Raw genomic sequence first — 17,950 nt, forward strand, 5'->3', positions numbered from 1 at the left:
ATCCTTGCAGAACTCTTATCCTCATTCGATATTTGTGGAAGTGCAAGATGAAAAGCTCCTAGATCGCTTAAAACCATCAGGGGCTTAAAGGATGGTACATATGAAAACGGATGGATCAGAGTAAATCGCTTTTTGGAAGGCCACAGTTTTAAAGCTGAATGGATAGGCAAGCTGGGCCTGCAAATAGAGCTGTGGAGATAAATGTTCGTTAAATAATTATTGACACTTCCTAAGTTCAGAGACATTCCTGGTCCTCTCTAGGATACCAGCAATCACTTAAAAAAATATATACATATATATACACACACACCCAAATATAACATACACTTATAACCTATTCATATGGGACTGCATCATTTTCTTTTTCAAGTCTTCATGCTTGAGTCAATGCATCCATCTAGCATCATTGTTGAACCAATTTACCATACATAGCAACCAACCTAAAATGTTCTCCAACCACCTGTATATTAAAAAAATGAACATGCTTCTAGCTTTTTTTTTTTTTTTTTTTAGAGAGATTGATTTGCTTCAGCAGTATGTTATCATTCCCTTTAAAAGTTCATGAGGGATCCCTGGGTGGCGCAGCGGTTTGGCGCCTGCCTTTGGCCCAGGGCGCGATCCTGGAGACCCGGGATCGAATCCCACATCGGGCTCCCGGTGCATGGAGCCTGCTTCTCCCTCTGCCTGTGTCTCTGCCTCATTCTCTCTCTCTCTCTATCACAAATAAATAAAAATTAAAAAAAATAATAAAAAAATAAAAGTTCATGAGGCAGTCTTCGGGGAGGGGGGGATCATTTTGAGCCAAATATCAAGCCAAAACCTATGTTCTTTATAGTCAGCTAAGCTGAGTTTGAGTATAGTTTTATTATTAGCTTTCTTAGAAAATCTATTTAAAATACATACTGTGTGGACTAGAGTTATCCAAAGTGCCTAATTTTAGGTTCTAGTAACTACTAATTCACAAGTACTCCTGCTACGTCTTTTTTTTTTTTTTAATTTTTATTTATTTATGATAGTCACAGAGAGAGAGAGAGAGAGGCAGAGACACAGGCAGAGGGAGAAGCAGGCTCCATGCACCGGGAGCCCGATGTGGGACTCGATCCCGGGTCTCCAGGATCGCGCCCTGGGCCAAAGGCAGGCACCAAACCGCTGCGCCACCCAGGGATCCCCTCCTGTTACGTCTTTAACAAATACAGCATCACCAAAGGGCTGGATACAATTGGAGGGCATTTTTGGTGCTTCCTTACAAATAGGGAGGCCACATTCCTTGCTTTTCAGATATGTCCAGTCTAGAGGAGTGCTCATTCTGTTATTACAGTTACATACACCACCAAATGTCTGAGGATGCTCAAAATGAGTCATATCACACACATTTAATTTACTAGAATGAATAATGCAGTCTATATGTGCTCAGAAAGAAAATCCTATTCAACGGGCCTTAATGGAAACCCAGATATTTCATATGATTCTCAGCTCAAGAACCAGTAGCCTGATCCAAATTCTATGGTGGACTCACTGCCTCTAGGTGCATATACATACATATATATATATATATATTTTTTTTCTTCTCCATGGATGATTTTGACCACATTTAGATTGTTGACATATGCATGACAGAACCTAACCCCCACATAAAATGCCGCTCTACATCATTAGGTAAGAAGTGTAAATAGCTCGATTTTTCAAAGTACATGAATAATAGAATATCTATAAAACTGAACATTTAGCCATTAAACAATAATGTTTGAATTCTATAAAAATATAGGAAAGTATGTATAACGTAATGTTAGGTAATTAGTATGGTAAATAAAATGTACTCTATGACTGTAACTATTTTAAAATATGTAGGTATTTTTTGAAAAAAGTTACCCTGGAGTGATGGAATTATGAGTGTTTTATTAACATTTTCCCTTTAGAGTTTTTCCTAAATTTCTTACCCATATCCTTTATAAGAAATGTTTATTTATCTTGCCTATGAGCCTGTAACTGAAGGTACTCTTAATTATGCTATTTCTACATCCTTTATTTAGAGGATCCATATGATAAATCCCTCATTTATTTTGGATTCAGTTTGAAGGACTGGTTTTGTGAATAAGAATTCCATACTTTTATTAAAAAACAAACCAAAAAACAGGTAAAAAGCCATAAAATCATACTACCCAGTATGCTTCCTTAGATGCAGGAAATGGAAAGCTGCTTTTGTGCACAACGAAAAGCAACATGTTCAAAAGCTGTATGTAAGAAAACTTTCTTTTGTGTATCTTCTCATAGTTCCATTCTGTTTTTAAAATCTGTTGTCCAATATTTTATTTCTAAGCTGCCTCCAATCATTTGAAAAGGTTATAGAGAACAAGGACTACAAACAAAACAAGCATTCCTGAGTAAGGGTGTTTTATGTCATTTCTCTCATTTTGCACCAATAATAGTGTAATTAGAATTCAGTTTCTGGAACACCTGGGTGGCTCACTGGCTGAGCATCTGCCTTTGGCTCAGAGCGTGATCCTGGAGTCCCAGGATCGAGTCCCACATCAGGCTCCCTGCAGGGAGCCTGCTTCTCCCTCTGCCTCTTTCTTTCTGTCTCTCATGAATAAATAAATAAAATCTTAAAAAAAAATCTGTTTCCAAAATTTGGAAGCCATCTACTTTGACTATATTAACTATAAAATAAGTAAAGGTTACTACTATTAATAAATTTCTGAATCATTTGACCTAGATGTATCAAGTTATAATTAAAGATACTCCAAGATACGTCATTTGCAAATATTTTCTCCCATTCTGTAGGTTGTCTTTGAGTTTTGTTGATGGTATCTTTTGCTGTGCAAAAGCTTCTTATCTTGATGAAGTCCCAATAATTCATTTTTGCTTTTGTTTCTCCTGCCTTCATGGATGAATCTTTCAAGAAGTTACTGTGGCCAAGTTCAAAAAGGGTGTTGCCTGTGTTCTCCTCTAGGATTTTGATGGAATCTTGTCTCACATTAAGGTCTTTCATCCATTTTGAGTTTATCTTTGTGTATGGTGCAAGAGAGTGGTCTAGTTTCATTCTTCTGCATGTGGATGTCCAATTTTCCCAGCACCATTTATTGAAGAGACTCTCTTTTTTCCAGTGGATAGTCTTTCCTCCTTTGTCAAATATTAGTTGACCATAAAGTTGAGGGTCCACTTCTGGATTCTCTATTCTGTTCCATTGATCTATGTGTCTGTTTTTGTGCCAGTACCACACTGTCTTGACGACCACAGCTTTGTAGTACAACCTGAAATCCAGCATTGTGATGCCCCCAGCTATGGTTTTCTTTTTTAAAATTCCCCTGGCTATTCGGGGTCTTTTCTGATTCCACACAAATCTTAAAATAATTTGTTCCAACTCTCTGAAGAAAGTCCATGGTATTTTGATAGGGATTGCATTAAACGTGTAAATTGCCCTGGCTAACATTGACATTTTCACAATATTAATTCTTCCAATCCATGAGCATGGAATATTTTTCCATCTCTTTGTGTCTTCCTCAATTTCTCTCAGAAGTGTTCTATAGTTTTTGCAAATGACGTATCAGATAAAGGGCTAGTTTCCAAGATCTATAAAGAACTTATTAAACTCAACAGCAAAGAAACAAACAATCCAATCATGAAATGGGCAAAAGACATGAACAGAAATCTCAGAGAGGAAGACATAGACATGGCCAACAAGCACATGAGGAAATGCTCCGCATCACTGGCCATCAGGGAAATATAAATCAAAACCACAATGAGATACCACCTCACACCAGTGAGAATGGGGAAAATTAACAAAGCAGGAAACCACAAATGTTGGAGAGGATGTGGAGAAAGGGGAACCCTCTTGCACTGTTGGTGGGAATGTGAACTGGTGCAGCCACTCTGGAAAACTGTGTGGAGGTTCCTCAGAGAGTTAAAAATAGACCTGCCCTACGACCCAGCAATTGCACTGCTGGGGATTTCCCCAAAGATACACATGCAATGAAATGCCAGGACACCTGCACCCCGATGTTTATAGCAGCAATGTCCACAATAGCCAAACTGTGGAAGGAGCCTCGGTGTCCATCGAAAGATGATTGGATAAAGAAGATGTGGTTTATGTATACAATGGAATATTACTCAGCCATTAGGAACGACAAATACCCACCATTTGCTTCGATGTGGATGGAACTGGAGGGTATTATGCTGAGTGAAATGTCAATCGGAGAAGGACAAACATATGGTCTCATTCATTTGGGAAATATAAAAAATAGTGAAAGGGAATAAAGGGGAAAGGAGAAAAAATGAGTGGGAAATATCAGAAATGGAGACAGAACATGAGAGACTCCTAACTCTGGGCAATGAACTAGGGGTGGTGGAAGGGGAGGTGGGCGGGGGTGGGGGTGACTGGGTGATGGGCACTGAGGTGGGCACTTGACGGGATGAGCACTGGGTGTTATTCTATATGTTGGCAAACTGAACACCAATAAAAAATAAACTTATATATAAAAAAAGATACTCCAAGATAAAAGTTAAAAGAAACAAGTTTCCTATATTTATTATGTACGTAGTACCTTTCCTACAAGATGGGGACTGATTAAATATAGGGACTAAGATTTTATAATAGGAAAAGTTGAGTCATATTAAGTTGTGTTTTCATGTACAAAAGTTTGGGAGTTTTAAAATTAATTCTTTTGACCAAATATTTTAAGCCAAACAGAAGCAGTAAAGAAAACTGCATCAGCCAGGAAGATGTGAAAGACACAAAGATTTTATAAATGTGTCAAGTCCAGAAAGGCTGGAGGGAAATTTGGAATAGCTAAAGAAAATAAAAAAATATTGATAATACAAATAATAGGGTATAGATGAGGTAAGGCATATTTTTAAAATAAATATTCTCTAAAACAAAGCATGCTTCCAACAAATACAAAATATTTATTACACAAATAATGTAGCAACTGACAAACTACCAATTTGTTAAGCTTAGAAAAATACTACCTTATTCCCCCACCCCCACCCCACCCCTGCCAACAGGAAAACCTTCATATTTTTGTTACTTGGGCTAATTCACCTCCAGGTTATAAACGTTACAAAATTTTTGTTTAAAAAAAATGTTACTCTATGATTGTCCCAATTTATTTTGCCACGCCATGACAAAAACAAAATATCTTTGCAGTGTTCTGAGAATTTAAATGAAATAACGTTTGTAGCATCAACTTATTTAAAAGACTTTTACATCAATAATAGGCCAACAGACACATTAAATACCCTCTGAGTAGAAACAGGAAATACGACAGTGCCACACGTAACTCACTGCCTGTTGATTCGCATACAACACAGTTATCAATCTGAATGGGGCTAGTACAATTTAAGAACATGGTTAGTGACTCTCCCACTATGAATATGCGGACATTCTCATCAACTGAATACCAACTTCATTATCTCATATTCTTTTCTGAAGTCCTTGTCTCCAGGTTGGAATAGCCCTAGGAAAAAGAAGAAGAGCAATTATAAATACAAAGGAAAATTTTTAAAAATCCTAATTAATTAAAATTCTATGGTGGGCTCACTGAGAGAGATTACAATATGCCTCCTGGGTAAGTAAAAGGCTTTTCATGGGTGATTTTGACCACACAGACTGTTGAGAAATGCATGACAGAGTCCAGCATGTGAAATGCCACTCTATATTACTGGGTAAGTAAGAATAAATAGCTCAAGTTTTCAAAGTCTAGGAATGCTAGAACATCTATATAAATGAACATTATTCAGCAATTTTTATCAACTTTCTATTGTAAAATACTGCATACATATAGAAACTGTACAAAATATAAACATGTAGTTATATTTAATAATTGTTATAAAGTGGACATCCACTCTAACTCCTTTTTACCTGTGTGGGATATGCAGAAGTGGCCCAGAGCTGGTGGATCCTGTCTTTTTGGCCCTTTCCTCCCAACCTTTGGTAGGTCTGTAAAGCCTAGAGGGATCTCTACTAATGTTGTTTTCAACCTGTAATCAGAAAGAAAATGAACTATCAATTTTGACTAGTGAGTGAGATCCTTAGTAACAAGAGCAAGCAGTTATAAGAAACATCCTTGATATTAGCTAAACAGAAATAAAACTGTTAATAACCTTTTCAGTAAACTTCTCATTGTGCTCCTAGAGCTGACACAAAACCTGGACTCCATCAATCTATTAACAAACTGTTAATTTAATTTCATTTTTTTCTAGTCCAATTATTTTGTTCTGTTTCCACTGTGGTTCTATTTTTCTCTGTTTCTATTCTGAGGGAAGTGTAATGCGGCCAAGTACGATGGTGGGATAGCCAGACAATGGACTTAAGATAAATAACCACCAGAAGTTCTTTGCTCCCATGAAAGGCACCAACATCTGAAGTCCATGCACTACCAGGGATACTGAGCAGTGCTCCTAAGCTGCCGGACGTCTGACACAGAGGTACATAAAGAGAAAATGAAAAACAGAAGGGAGTGTAGGAAGAGAAAACTCAGGGTAAAAGAGAATAAGGTGCTGAGGAGGTGAAACAAGAGAATTCCGATGACAGTTGCTTAAGTTGCACGAAGGTGGGCTTCGCGGTATGTGAATGGGCAAGTACGAGACTTGGGGGAAATGACACCAAAATACAGCGCGGGATGGATGGAAAGTGGGTTTTATGCTTGTCTCCTTACAGATCAAGGGTCTAGGATAGTACCAATAAAAATAAATGAATCTCAGCACGCAGTACCTTTTCTTTCAATTTTGCCAGTTTTCTTTGTTTTTCTGCCTTTTCATCTTCCTTTAACTGTCGATCCAGAATTTTCAATTTGAGTTTATGTAAATCCTAGGAAATACACCAACAAAAGAAGGGCAGTATTAAGAAAATAAAATTAGTTGGAATTTGATTTAAAGGTTGATTGCTTGTAGGTAAAATTAAATTACCCTAAGTATCACTACTCCTCCAATAATTAACTTTTTTGCAACAAAAGCTAAGAGCTGTATTTTTCCTGAATATAAATGTAAGACATGCACTTTTTTTTAGCTATCTTGTTTTATTCTATGGTTTAATCTAAAATTCCTTTTAATAGTTGACCTAAGCCCATTTTCACTTACTGATATAGATATGTCTGGTTTTAGATCTCTTGAATTTTTTTCATTTTACAGGATTTCTTTATTTTCCCTATGGTCTTTTATTGTGTGGCCTGCTCACCTTTTTTGGGTGGGGGGTGGGGAGAATGCATGTGATCTTTTGTTATTTAGGAATATTTTTACATATGGACTAAGAGATATCCTATTATTGCGTTTTTGTCTATTATTTTTCTTTGTATTTCCTTTACTTTTTGCTTTATGAAAAGTTGCGACTATGTCTTTTGGATGCATAGAAGAATTCCTAATGATTATATTCCTAACAGTTGTATCTCATGCTAACTTTTTCATTCCGAAGTATCCTTCCTGGGGCTCCTGGGTAGTGGAGTTGGTTAAGCATCTGACTCTTGCTTTCAGCTCAGGGGGTGATTTCAGGGTGGGATCAAGCTCCCCCACCCCAGCTCAAGCTTGGCTCCACACTCAGCAGGGAGCCTGCTTGAGATCCTCTCCCTCTGCTCCACCACCCCTGCTCCTCTGCCTCTTGAATGTGCTGAGCTCTCTAATAAATAAATAAATCTTCAAAAAATAAAGAAAGAGTCCTTCCTGGTCTTTTAAAATATTTTTTGGACTGAATTCCACTTCACTGGTAAAATCGTAAACTCTTTCTTTGATTAGCATTTTTCTTCTGCATGTTTTTTTTAAAATCCCTGATCATCCCCACCCCTCAGCAGTAACCTGGATGCCCTTAAATATATCCCAGGTTTCTCCACAGTAGCAGACCCTAGGGTACAAGGATGGACAAAAAGGACAAAAACCTCTGCTCTCATGGAACTTTCATGATGATGGGGGGGATATGGACAGTGAACCAGTAAGCAAATCACCTACGGTGTAGGACCAACTGGTCTGGCAAAGACCAGACCTGTGCAGTTGGGCCCACAGCTCCCTGTCCAGCCTCATCCCCAGCTGCTTCCCATCTCCTGTGTGCACAGTGCCCTGAGACTACTGCAGTTCTCCCGGGTTCCCGGCCAAGCCACACGGCCACTTCTGCTGTTCCCTCTGCCAGGAAGGATCCCTCCATTCTTCTCCTCCAAGGGTCAATGCCAGCATCACCTCCTGTCTGACACTCGCCACTACGGGGGAAGCTGCCCGGGCTGCCTGTCCATCTCCCGAAGTACCGGGCCCCACCCACCTCCATCACGTTCTCCTGACGTCTCCCACTTGAACACCTGTCTCTCCCTCGAGACTACAATCTACTGGAAATCAGGGAACAGCCTTTCCTGTTCCAACTGGACGAACGCCGGGTACAGCCTGACAGGCTTCGAGAAGCCCTGGGTTCTGCTGTGTGCAGCCCTGAAAGCATGTCCCGGGAACTGTATTGACTCACTCTTTCTTGAAACCTGGAGATCTCCTCGGCAGCGGCTTTCCTTTTTTCTGCCTTTTCTGTCTTTTCTCTCATCTCCTTTTCAAGTCTCAGAAATTCTTCCTGTTCTTTTTTCTGCTGCGCGTAACTCTCCAGCAGTAATTTTAGCTTAAACTGGCGTCGGCGCTCTTTCTGCTGCTTCTTCTCTTTCTCCTCTTCTTCCTTCACCTGGGAGGCACGTCTCATTGACCTTTCCAGACTTTTCTGTTTCTTCCACGCTTCCACGGCCAGTTTCTGCTTCTTTCTTTGTTCCTCTTTGTGTTTTTGATTATCTTCTTTTTTATTATGAAAGAGTAGAGATAGGTTCTCTGCTTTTTCCTTTAACTTGAAAATTTCCTCCTTCTTTTGCTGCTTTTTGGTTTTCCAGTTCTGAATAGACTATATGATTAAACAAATAAAAAGGACAGCAAGAGAAAAATATTTTTAATAACCAGGAGCACTTGAAAATGCAACCTCATATCCATCTTCCCAAAAAGAATATTGTTGGCAGAATGCTGGTTGCTGGAGTTTTAAAGCTTTTTTCCCCCTAAACAAATGCAGGTTTTTTTCTACTTCATTTTTTTAAAATAAATTTATCTTTTAAACCCTGAGTAGTGGCTTATTCTTTTGGCCTTCCTCTTCTTCTCTGAATCCCTAGGTTCACAAGGACTGCACCTCATCAAGTAGCCTCCTCTCCTTTACCTCCTTCCTTTGCATTCATGGGGAACATCTCTTCTTCTGATCATCCCACTCAGCTTCCAAATTCTCTGTCTAGGCTTGGAATACTTTGAGTGACTTTCTTTTGGTCAAAAATCAGAAGAGGAATTAAAAGTGGGCTGATGGAGAGCATGGGGTCTGAAGCCAGGCCATCTGAGACCGAATACTGGTTCTGCATTTTAGTAGGTGTGAACTTGGATGAGTCACTAAACTTCTCTGTCCTCATTTTGCACATCTGTAAAAGTGGTGGGTAGTACCTCTCAAACAGGGCTGTTGTGAAGGGTCAGTGAGTCAGCGCCTGGCACATAATGATTCACAAGTGTGAAATAAAAGTAAAATTGCTATATTGCATATGGGTATATAAATATTATTTAAAATTCTAGCAGTCTGCTAGCAGCCATTAAGGATATATCTACTGAATTACTTCCCCCACTAGTCAGGAAACAGTTTCTTCACCCTTTCTCATGCTGTATCATACATTCATTAGATAAATCCCTATGATAAGGGTACTATATGCAAGGCAATGTGGTAGGAGCCACAGATAATTAAAACAATACCAAGTGCCATCTAGTACAGATTCTCTCAAAGCACAGGTCCACAAAAATATCAGGAATTCACACCAGAATGTACATTAATGCCCTGGTTCCTTCCAAGAGAAAGTTTTCTACAGGGAAAAAAAAAAGTGAACTGACTAAACAGTGAGCTTACTGAGTAGCTGATTCTGGTGCAGTCAATTTATCCTCCTGGAAACCAGTAATAGTTAACAAACTAACATCTAGTCCATGGACCAGATTTGAGTAGCACTGTTCTAGGTGAGATAAGATATGTGCATAAACACCAGCATAGAGAATGCGCCCTCGCACATCATAAAAGAGGTATAAACAAGGGGCGCCTGGGTGGCTCAACTGGTTAAGCATCTGACTCTTGATTTCAGCTCAGGCTATGATCTTAGGGTCCTGGGATCGAGTCCCAGGTCAGGTTCAGCGCTCACTGGGGAGCCTGCTTGAAATCCTCTCTTTCCCTCTCCCTCCCACCATCCACTGCTCATGCTCTCTCTCCCTCTCTCTCAAAAAAAAAAAAAAAAAGGTATATATGAAGAATCTAAATTATGAGAGGACTTCCTGTGTCTGATGGGCAAGCAGGAAGTAGCATCTGATCTGGTCAGATTGTGATGGGCTGGCAGTGGAAGGGGAAAGAAAGATGGAGGCTCCAGAAACAGAAACAAGCAAGGGTCCTCAGGCCAGAAAGTTCAAGGCATGTCTGAAAATCAGTATCTTCATTTGGGCAAAATACAGGACATGTTAAGGGAAGTGGGAAGTAAGCATGGAGAATTTCCTACTCAGCTTTTTTTTTTTTTAAGTTTTATTTAAGTAATCTCTACAGCAACATGGGGCTCGAACTCCCAACCCCAAGATGCAGTCACCTGCTCCACCCACCGAGCCCATTGATCACCCCTCCTACTCATCGTCTTAAACTCAGAAGAGTTAAAGCTACAGTCCTGATCCTTTCCCCCAAACCTCCCTCTTCTCCTCCAACATGTCGTATCACAATAAATGGCCCCTCATCGTGCACACCCCACCCACCTCACCCTTATATTCGATAAGTCATCACACACTAGGAAATAGAGTGAGAAGAGGGAGCCAGAATCCAGTTTTATGTTTATTACCAGAATACCGTGTCTGGTCCTCTTCCCTAGAGAGGTGGCTCTCAAACTTTAACTTGTGATGGAATAACCTAACGCCTTGTGAAAACACAGATTGCTCCCCCCACACCCAGGGTTCAGATTCAGTCTGTGGTTGGGGGGGGTCTGGTAAGTTTTAACAAGTCCCCAGGTAATGCTGACTCTGCTGGTCCAGGGACCCCATGTTTTCAGTATCCTGGAAAAAAAGCCCAAATAAATTCTTAATAGCTCATATTTTGGCTTTTTAAAAATGACTTGTTTCAGGGTGCCTGCGTGGCTCAGTCAGTTGAGCGTCTGACTCTTGATTTTGGATCAGGTCATGTCTCAGGGTCATGAGATTAAGCCCCATATCCGGCTCTGCACTAGGTGTGGAGTCTGCTTAAGATTCTTTCTTTCCCTCTCCCTCCGGCCCTCCTTCCCTCTCCCTTCCATGAGCCTGTGTGCTCTCTCACTAAAAAAAAAAAAAAAAAAAAAAAATTACTTGTTTTAAAAAATTTTCTTTATGTCCCAAATGTCAATTTTCCTGCATTCAACTTATTTTTAAGGGAAAAAACAACAAATGAACCCTAGTTATTTTTTTCTAAAATTTTATTTTTATACAGATTTTATTTGTGAGAGAGAGAGAGAGAGAGAGAGAGGGAGGATGCCCACAAGCAGGAGGAGCAGCAGGCAGAGGGAGAACTAGGTTCTCCACTGAGTAAGGAGACTGATGTGGCACTCGATCCCAAGACCCTGGGATCACAACCCAAGGAGCTGAAGGCAGATGCTTAACTGACTGAGCCACCCAGGCACAGAATCTCTAGAATTTTAAATTAAATGTGGAATCAACATTTCTTCACCACTTTTGAGGTATGTCATCTGTTGAACAATCATACTTTTGCTGTCAAACCAAGCTAGTTGACGTTTATTACAGCTGAAGTCTATAAGTAAGAGACTGAGACAGACTATCCAAACCCATGGTTTTCAACTAGGGGCAATTCTTGCCATCTATGGGGCATCTCTCAACATCTGACATTTTTGATGATCACAGCTAAGGGGGTGTTACTGGCATCTTGAGGGTGGAGACTAGGGATGCTGCTAACCATCTATGACACAAGATAGCAAAGAGGTCTCCAGCCCAGTCAACAGTGCCAAGGGTGAGAAGTCCTGGTTTAAACCAAAACCAGAGTCATCTTATTGTGAAAATGGAACCTGTTAGGTATTTGCTACCATGAAAAGTTACTCTTTCCTCTGGGGTAGCCAACATATTGAGTCTTTTAAAATAAACAGTGAGGCTTACACTCCCAAACTCCAAGAAACTTTTAAGAACCAAAGACTTTTTCATACTGCCTCTATTTTCCATTGAAAACAATCTGGCCTTGGTGGTAAGATAACTTTTACTGAACCCTAAATAGCTCTGGATTTCCCACATTTCAGGCAGACACAGAGGGTTCTGCCCACTATCAGAAGTTTTCTGGCCTGTTGTTGTATTTCTCAGCCTTGAAGAAATCCAACTGGAGTTCCACTAGCTGGGTAAAATTACTTAGGTTCTCACTGCCTCAGTTTCTCTTTTAAAAGAGAGTGGGTTGAGAAACTCTAAATGCACTTCATGAGCAGTTGTAAAGTTAATGACGCGTGTTAAAGAGGTAGCACAATGCCTAGAAGGCAGCAACATACAATGAATAATAGCTATTATCATGACTATTACCTCTTTTTTTCTTTCTTCCAGGGCCAGAAATTTTTGATACCATTTCTCGTGCTGCTGAACTTCATCCTGTGTTCTTCCAGGAAGGTTTTCTAGAACTTCTCCCATAAACGTTGGCTTCCCTTTATGTTTGTTTCTCACCTTTACAAAGTTCTGATGGTCATAGTCATCCCAGCCCCCTTGCCGCCCTCCAGTTTGCTGAAGAAATTTTTCAAAATCTACCACTTCTTCTGGAAGAGTGCTTGGCATTACTTTGTCTCCAGGAAGCTTGCCTGACATGGCTCTGAAAGCTTTCTCTGCTCCCAAATTACTCAAAGCCCACATGTCGATTTTTCTTGATATGGCACTCAACTCATTATTGGTGCTTTTCTCTTCTTTAATAAGCTCTTCATATCTAAAATTTTAAAGGTAAATTTTGAATAATAAGATAGAAACCAATCCATATTAACCTTGCCTTTTCCCCCCTCTTGAATTTCATTATTCTTTACTCTTTTCATGTCATCTTCTCGACTTAAAATTATTAACATTGTAAATCTAAGCCTTAAAAGAGTTTCCCAAAAGGGGAAAATAATACCCACATCTTTCAAATTCTAGAGTTTTCATCTTGTCCAAATACAAGCAAAAAATCACTTGAAACATAAAAAGCAATCAAAGCTAAAACAAAAGCTGAGGGCAGCCCAGATGGCTCAGCGGTTTAGCACCACCTTCAGCCCAGGGTGTGAGCCTGGAGACCCAGTATTGAGTCCCACATCGGGCTCCCTGCATGGAGCCTGCTTCTCCCTCTGCCTGTGTTTCTGCCTCTCTCTCTGTCTGTGTCTCTCATGAATAAGTAAATAAAATCTTAAAAAAAATGTAAAAAATAAAACAAAAGGAGAGAGGTGTTAAACCGTTCTCGTGTTATGACTAATACCAAATACAGAACAATAAAATGGTTTGTATACAACAACCTAGTGGAGAATTATCGAAAACTAAAAGTCAGTAATTTTATATCAAAATGAATTTAAAACATACATCAACCTCTGTTCTTCCTTAAAAGTGTTAATCGCATTTTCAATTTCTTCCATCATTTCTCTGAGCTTTTCAACAACTGTAAAAAAAAAAAAAAAAAACACACACACACACGCAAAGACTGTTATGTTGTATTTTAGTAGGACTAAGACTAAAATGTTAGAAAAAAATGAAATGTTGCCTTACTTTAAACACACTTTTTAACCTAAAGGATAAGACACTTATGCTTTTATAAAGCTAATGTTTATGACTATTTTTTTCCAATAACAGATTTATTCCTCTGAATAAGTATTATTAAACCTTAATATCATTATTTTTTCCCATAGAAATGTTTTTATACTACATGTACTGCTTTGTGACAAGTAGTTTTCATTTAACAAAATGCAGTCAAATATGTGGTGAACTTTCCATGTCAATATACATGCGTCCACTCTCATTCTTTTCATGGCTTCATGGGATTTCATTGTCTATACATTCACCCTCAACCATTTAATTAGTTCTCCCAAGTGATGAGCCTTCCAATAGATGCAATGCTAAGGTCAATATTTTTTGTGTAGTGATTCTATATGCTCAAGTGTTTTTAGATAATAACTGAAAATTTGAAATGCCAAATTAAAAAGTATATGCACTTTACAGTATAATTCATGCTGGTGCATGGTCCTGCAGGGAGGCTTAACCCACATGCAGGTCCTGAGAGCCACCTCCTATGCACTTTGAACCATTTCCAAAATGAGAGGTGAAACGGATCATGACTGATTTCACTGATATTTTATGATCATTTATGAGCCTGAGCATTTTTTTAATGTGTTTTGTTTTCCTTTTGCTATAAATGAGTACCTGATAATCTTTACCCATTTTTCCATTAGGTTATTTACCTTTGTTGCTCCAATTTGTCAGCACTCTTTATATGTTACGGACATTAGTTTTTTTAAGTTGCATATGTATTGCTGGTATTTTCCTAATTTGTTTTTCAACTTTATGGTTTTGGGTTTTTTTCTGTTTTTTGGGGGGTATTTTTGTTTTTTTTGTTTTTTTTTTGGTGAAGTTGTCAGTGATGTCTACTTTTGGCTTTAAGGCTTCTTTTCATCATACTTACAAACTAGAATACAATTATAAAAACTTGTTTCCTAGGATATTTATGGCTTCATATATTAGTAAAAATTAGGAGAGTCATAGTTATCATTTTTTAGTGCTTCCTACGTTATAAACACTGAACAAGTGCTTTATATGCATTGTCTCACTTCATCTCTCCAGAATCCTGAGGTAGGTCCTATGATTATCTCCATTTTACAGCTAAGGAAATAAAAGCTCAGAAAGACCAAGTAATTGCCTAAAAGCACGTAACTAATAAGTGATTTGATCCTTCAGGAATGAATGTTGGTGTACGCAGGGAGGTAAGAATGCCACTTCATTTTTTTCCAAATCGCTACCTTTTGTCCCAGTACTATTAACCTTTTCCTTATGTGTTCGAAATGCAATTATTTCAAAGGTGACTGTTTGAAAAAGCAATGGTGGGAAAAGCACTAGGCTAGGAATCAGAAAATTAATCTTTTTCTTCTTCATTAGCTGACCAGAGTTTCCATTCTGTACACACTATTCTCTGTTCTACCTACTTCATAACTTGTAAGGATGTGATAGCATTTTAAAGGTAAAGCAACTACATAAAGGCCAGATATTATAGTTAATGATCTAATGTATCTTTATTGATCCCTAACCAATACAGTATGGCCTAGTTCTAGTAAAGCCAAACAGAAAAAGTACTTATTGGGAGAGTATAAATATTTCTAATGAGCAATAGCAAATACTAACACATAAGACAGAACATGAAATCTAAATTCACTCACAATCAGGTGTAGGCTTCACATCTTTTAACTGGTGCTGAAGTTTCTTTACATTGTTATGTATTTTGGCCAGCTGTTGCTGGATTTTTGCTCCTACAAGGAAGAAGCATGTACTTTTTAAATAACTCTATGACAAAGGTGGTTGCAACACAAAAGACTGATCCCTATCACTTAGAAGACAAGCAAGAGCAATTAAATAATGGACAAAAGATGAGTATTTGTGTCAAAACAGCCTGAACATTTCAAGTACCCTTGATCTAAATAAAGTAACTCGCAATTTCCTCCAATATTTAAAAGCCCACTAGGTTAAATTTTTTCTTTCTCTCTCTCTCTCTCTCTCTCTCTTTTTTTTTTTTTAACTCTTTGGAGATTGAGTGATTGAACACTGTTCTAAATACATGGAATAGTAGCTCAGATGTAGTCATGTTTTGTTCTTAAAAAGTTTTTTTTCTTTTTAATTTGCTATCAGTTGTAGAAACAGAATTTGATCTCTACTATTGGAATATTAAAACTGTCTAACCAATATTAACTCCATGAATATACCAACAAACTTCCTAATGAGAATTATTGCTATCTAACCACATCCTCTGTGACAGGGGTTGGTAAGACCCACTGGTGTCATTGTCATGGCCTTGAGGAGATACCCAGCTGCCATGTAGTGGTACCTTTGTTATAGGTTATCAAGCTCAAACAAGGGACTAGCCTGAAAGAACATGCTAGACCCACAATAAAAGCCAGATGATGGTCTCAAAGACATTTTCAGATGTTCTGTATCAGCAGAAAGACTGGGTTCTTTTTTCCTATTTTCTTTCTGAAGTAATAACCTTACTTTAATGTTTATTTAAATTATTATGTTAATATCATATATTCATATAATAATATTGTTATTTCATCATCATTGGGTACTTTGTATACCCCCTCTTTCTTTTTTGCAACTTTTCCACAAATAAGCATGAAGCACTAAACAGCTCTGTCCAAAAGTCCTTAAGACCAATTACTTTTTTTTTTTTTAAGATTTTATTTATCAGAGAGAGAGAGAACATGCACACAAACTGGGTGAGTGGCAGGCCGAGGGAGAGGCATGCTCCTCGCTGAGCAGGGAGCCCAAGGCAGGACAATTTCAATCCCAGGACCCTGCGATCATGACCTGAGCCAAAGGCAGACACTTAACCAACTGAGCCACCTAGTCGTCCCTTAAAACCAATTTTTTTTTTTAAAGTTTACCCATAGGCCCAGAGTCAGTGCTAACAAACCTCACACATGTGTATGAGGTTTTGGTTTGTTCTACCTTTTTTTTAAAAAGTAATTTATTTATTAATTTTTAAAGTAATCTCTACACTCAATGTGGGGCTTGAATTCATGGCCCTGAGATCAAGAGTTGCATGTTCTTCCAACTGAGCCTGCCAGGTGCCCCATGGTTTGTTCTACTTTTTATTAAAATTCAAGAATTCCATAAAAGCAGCAACATATCCAACATATTTTACAGGGTCTCATTCACTCACTGTTAGAACTCTAGGTTGGGCAGCTTCTCGAGCAAACTATAATAACTAGGAAAGTTTTGTTATTTTGTTTTTGCCACAGTTTGATCAGCTACAGTGATACTGTCATAGGGAAAATGATCCCTTAATTATTCATTTGGAACTAATATTAAGAATAGGCCAACCATCACATACAGTATTACATAAGTGCAGGCCAAAACTGCAGTGCGATATTTGAGGCAAGGAAAAGGTATTTATTACTTGTAAGTTGTAATATGGGAAGAAGAAACTTTCTATATACTTATGCTAAAACAGTGCATTCCATCCTCTCCTAGATAAGATAAACACAAAGTGTGAATAAAGAGAGGCAGAACTGTACAACAATGCGAAATGAAAAGATAGGAATAAAGTTGTCTTACAAAAGGGAATGCACAGAAGGGAAATACTCCAGTAATGGTATGATTAAGACATAGAAAGATCAGTCTCAGGGTGCCTGGGTGGCTCAGGGAGTTAAGTGTCTGACTCTTGATTTTGACTCAGCAAGGAGTCTGCTTGAGATACTCTCTCCCTCTTTCCTTCTGCCCCTACCCCTGCTCACACTCTCGCTCTCTAAAATAAATAAATAAATAAATTAATTAATTATTTTAAAAAAAGATCCATCTCTCAGTTGTCTACAAAAGGACTGAGAAAAATATTAAATGAGGGATGTTAAGATTTCTCTGCAAAGTAAAAAACTAGACATTTGATAATTATATTAGGGCCTGCTGTCATCCCAACAGAAGAGGAAGAATGATTTTTGCCACTAACTGACAGAGGATGACTTTTTACAATACTGCAGTCTTAGATTCTGAAAGAAAACATTTAAGAATTTCTTTTAATCGACTATAAAGGAGTATAAGCAGTGTAGTTTTTATATGTCTTAATATTTCATAATGCTTAGTTGATAACCATTATTTTTCCTTTATGCAATGCTTCAGTTTTTTTTTCATTATAATAAGGATTTTGCAACATAGAAACTCTTTACAACAAAACAAGATATTTTTACAGAATTCTTTAAGAGCAACATTTAATATTTAATACACTGTTACCAATGAT

The 17,950-nt window shown here is 38.3% G+C and overlaps 1 protein-coding gene across 3 annotated transcripts in view; it reads right to left on the reverse strand.

The window, feature by feature from the left end:
* Window positions 1-4,493: 4,493 nt before the first annotated feature.
* Window positions 4,494-17,950, reverse strand: part of CCDC112 (coiled-coil domain containing 112) — a 45,176-nt gene continuing 31,719 nt past the window's right edge. For 2 of the 3 annotated variants that reach the window (XM_077911257.1, XM_077911256.1), the window contains exons 4-10: window positions 15,381-15,470; window positions 13,540-13,615; window positions 12,532-12,922; window positions 8,432-8,845; window positions 6,710-6,805; window positions 5,858-5,976; window positions 4,494-5,453 (exon numbers count right to left, since the gene is read on the reverse strand). In XM_077911257.1, the coding sequence (XP_077767383.1) occupies window positions 5,411-5,453; window positions 5,858-5,976; window positions 6,710-6,805; window positions 8,432-8,845; window positions 12,532-12,922; window positions 13,540-13,615; window positions 15,381-15,470 (1,229 nt within the window). In that variant the 3' untranslated portion in view covers window positions 4,494-5,410. The remainder of the gene's footprint in view (window positions 5,454-5,857; window positions 5,977-6,709; window positions 6,806-8,431; window positions 8,846-12,531; window positions 12,923-13,539; window positions 13,616-15,380; window positions 15,471-17,950) is intronic. The other variant, XM_077911258.1, reaches the window with a different exon arrangement.

The sequence above is a fragment of the Canis aureus genome, chromosome 10 (genome assembly GCF_053574225.1).
Source record: "Canis aureus isolate CA01 chromosome 10, VMU_Caureus_v.1.0, whole genome shotgun sequence".
In the NCBI taxonomy this organism is placed as follows: Eukaryota; Metazoa; Chordata; class Mammalia; order Carnivora; family Canidae; genus Canis; species Canis aureus.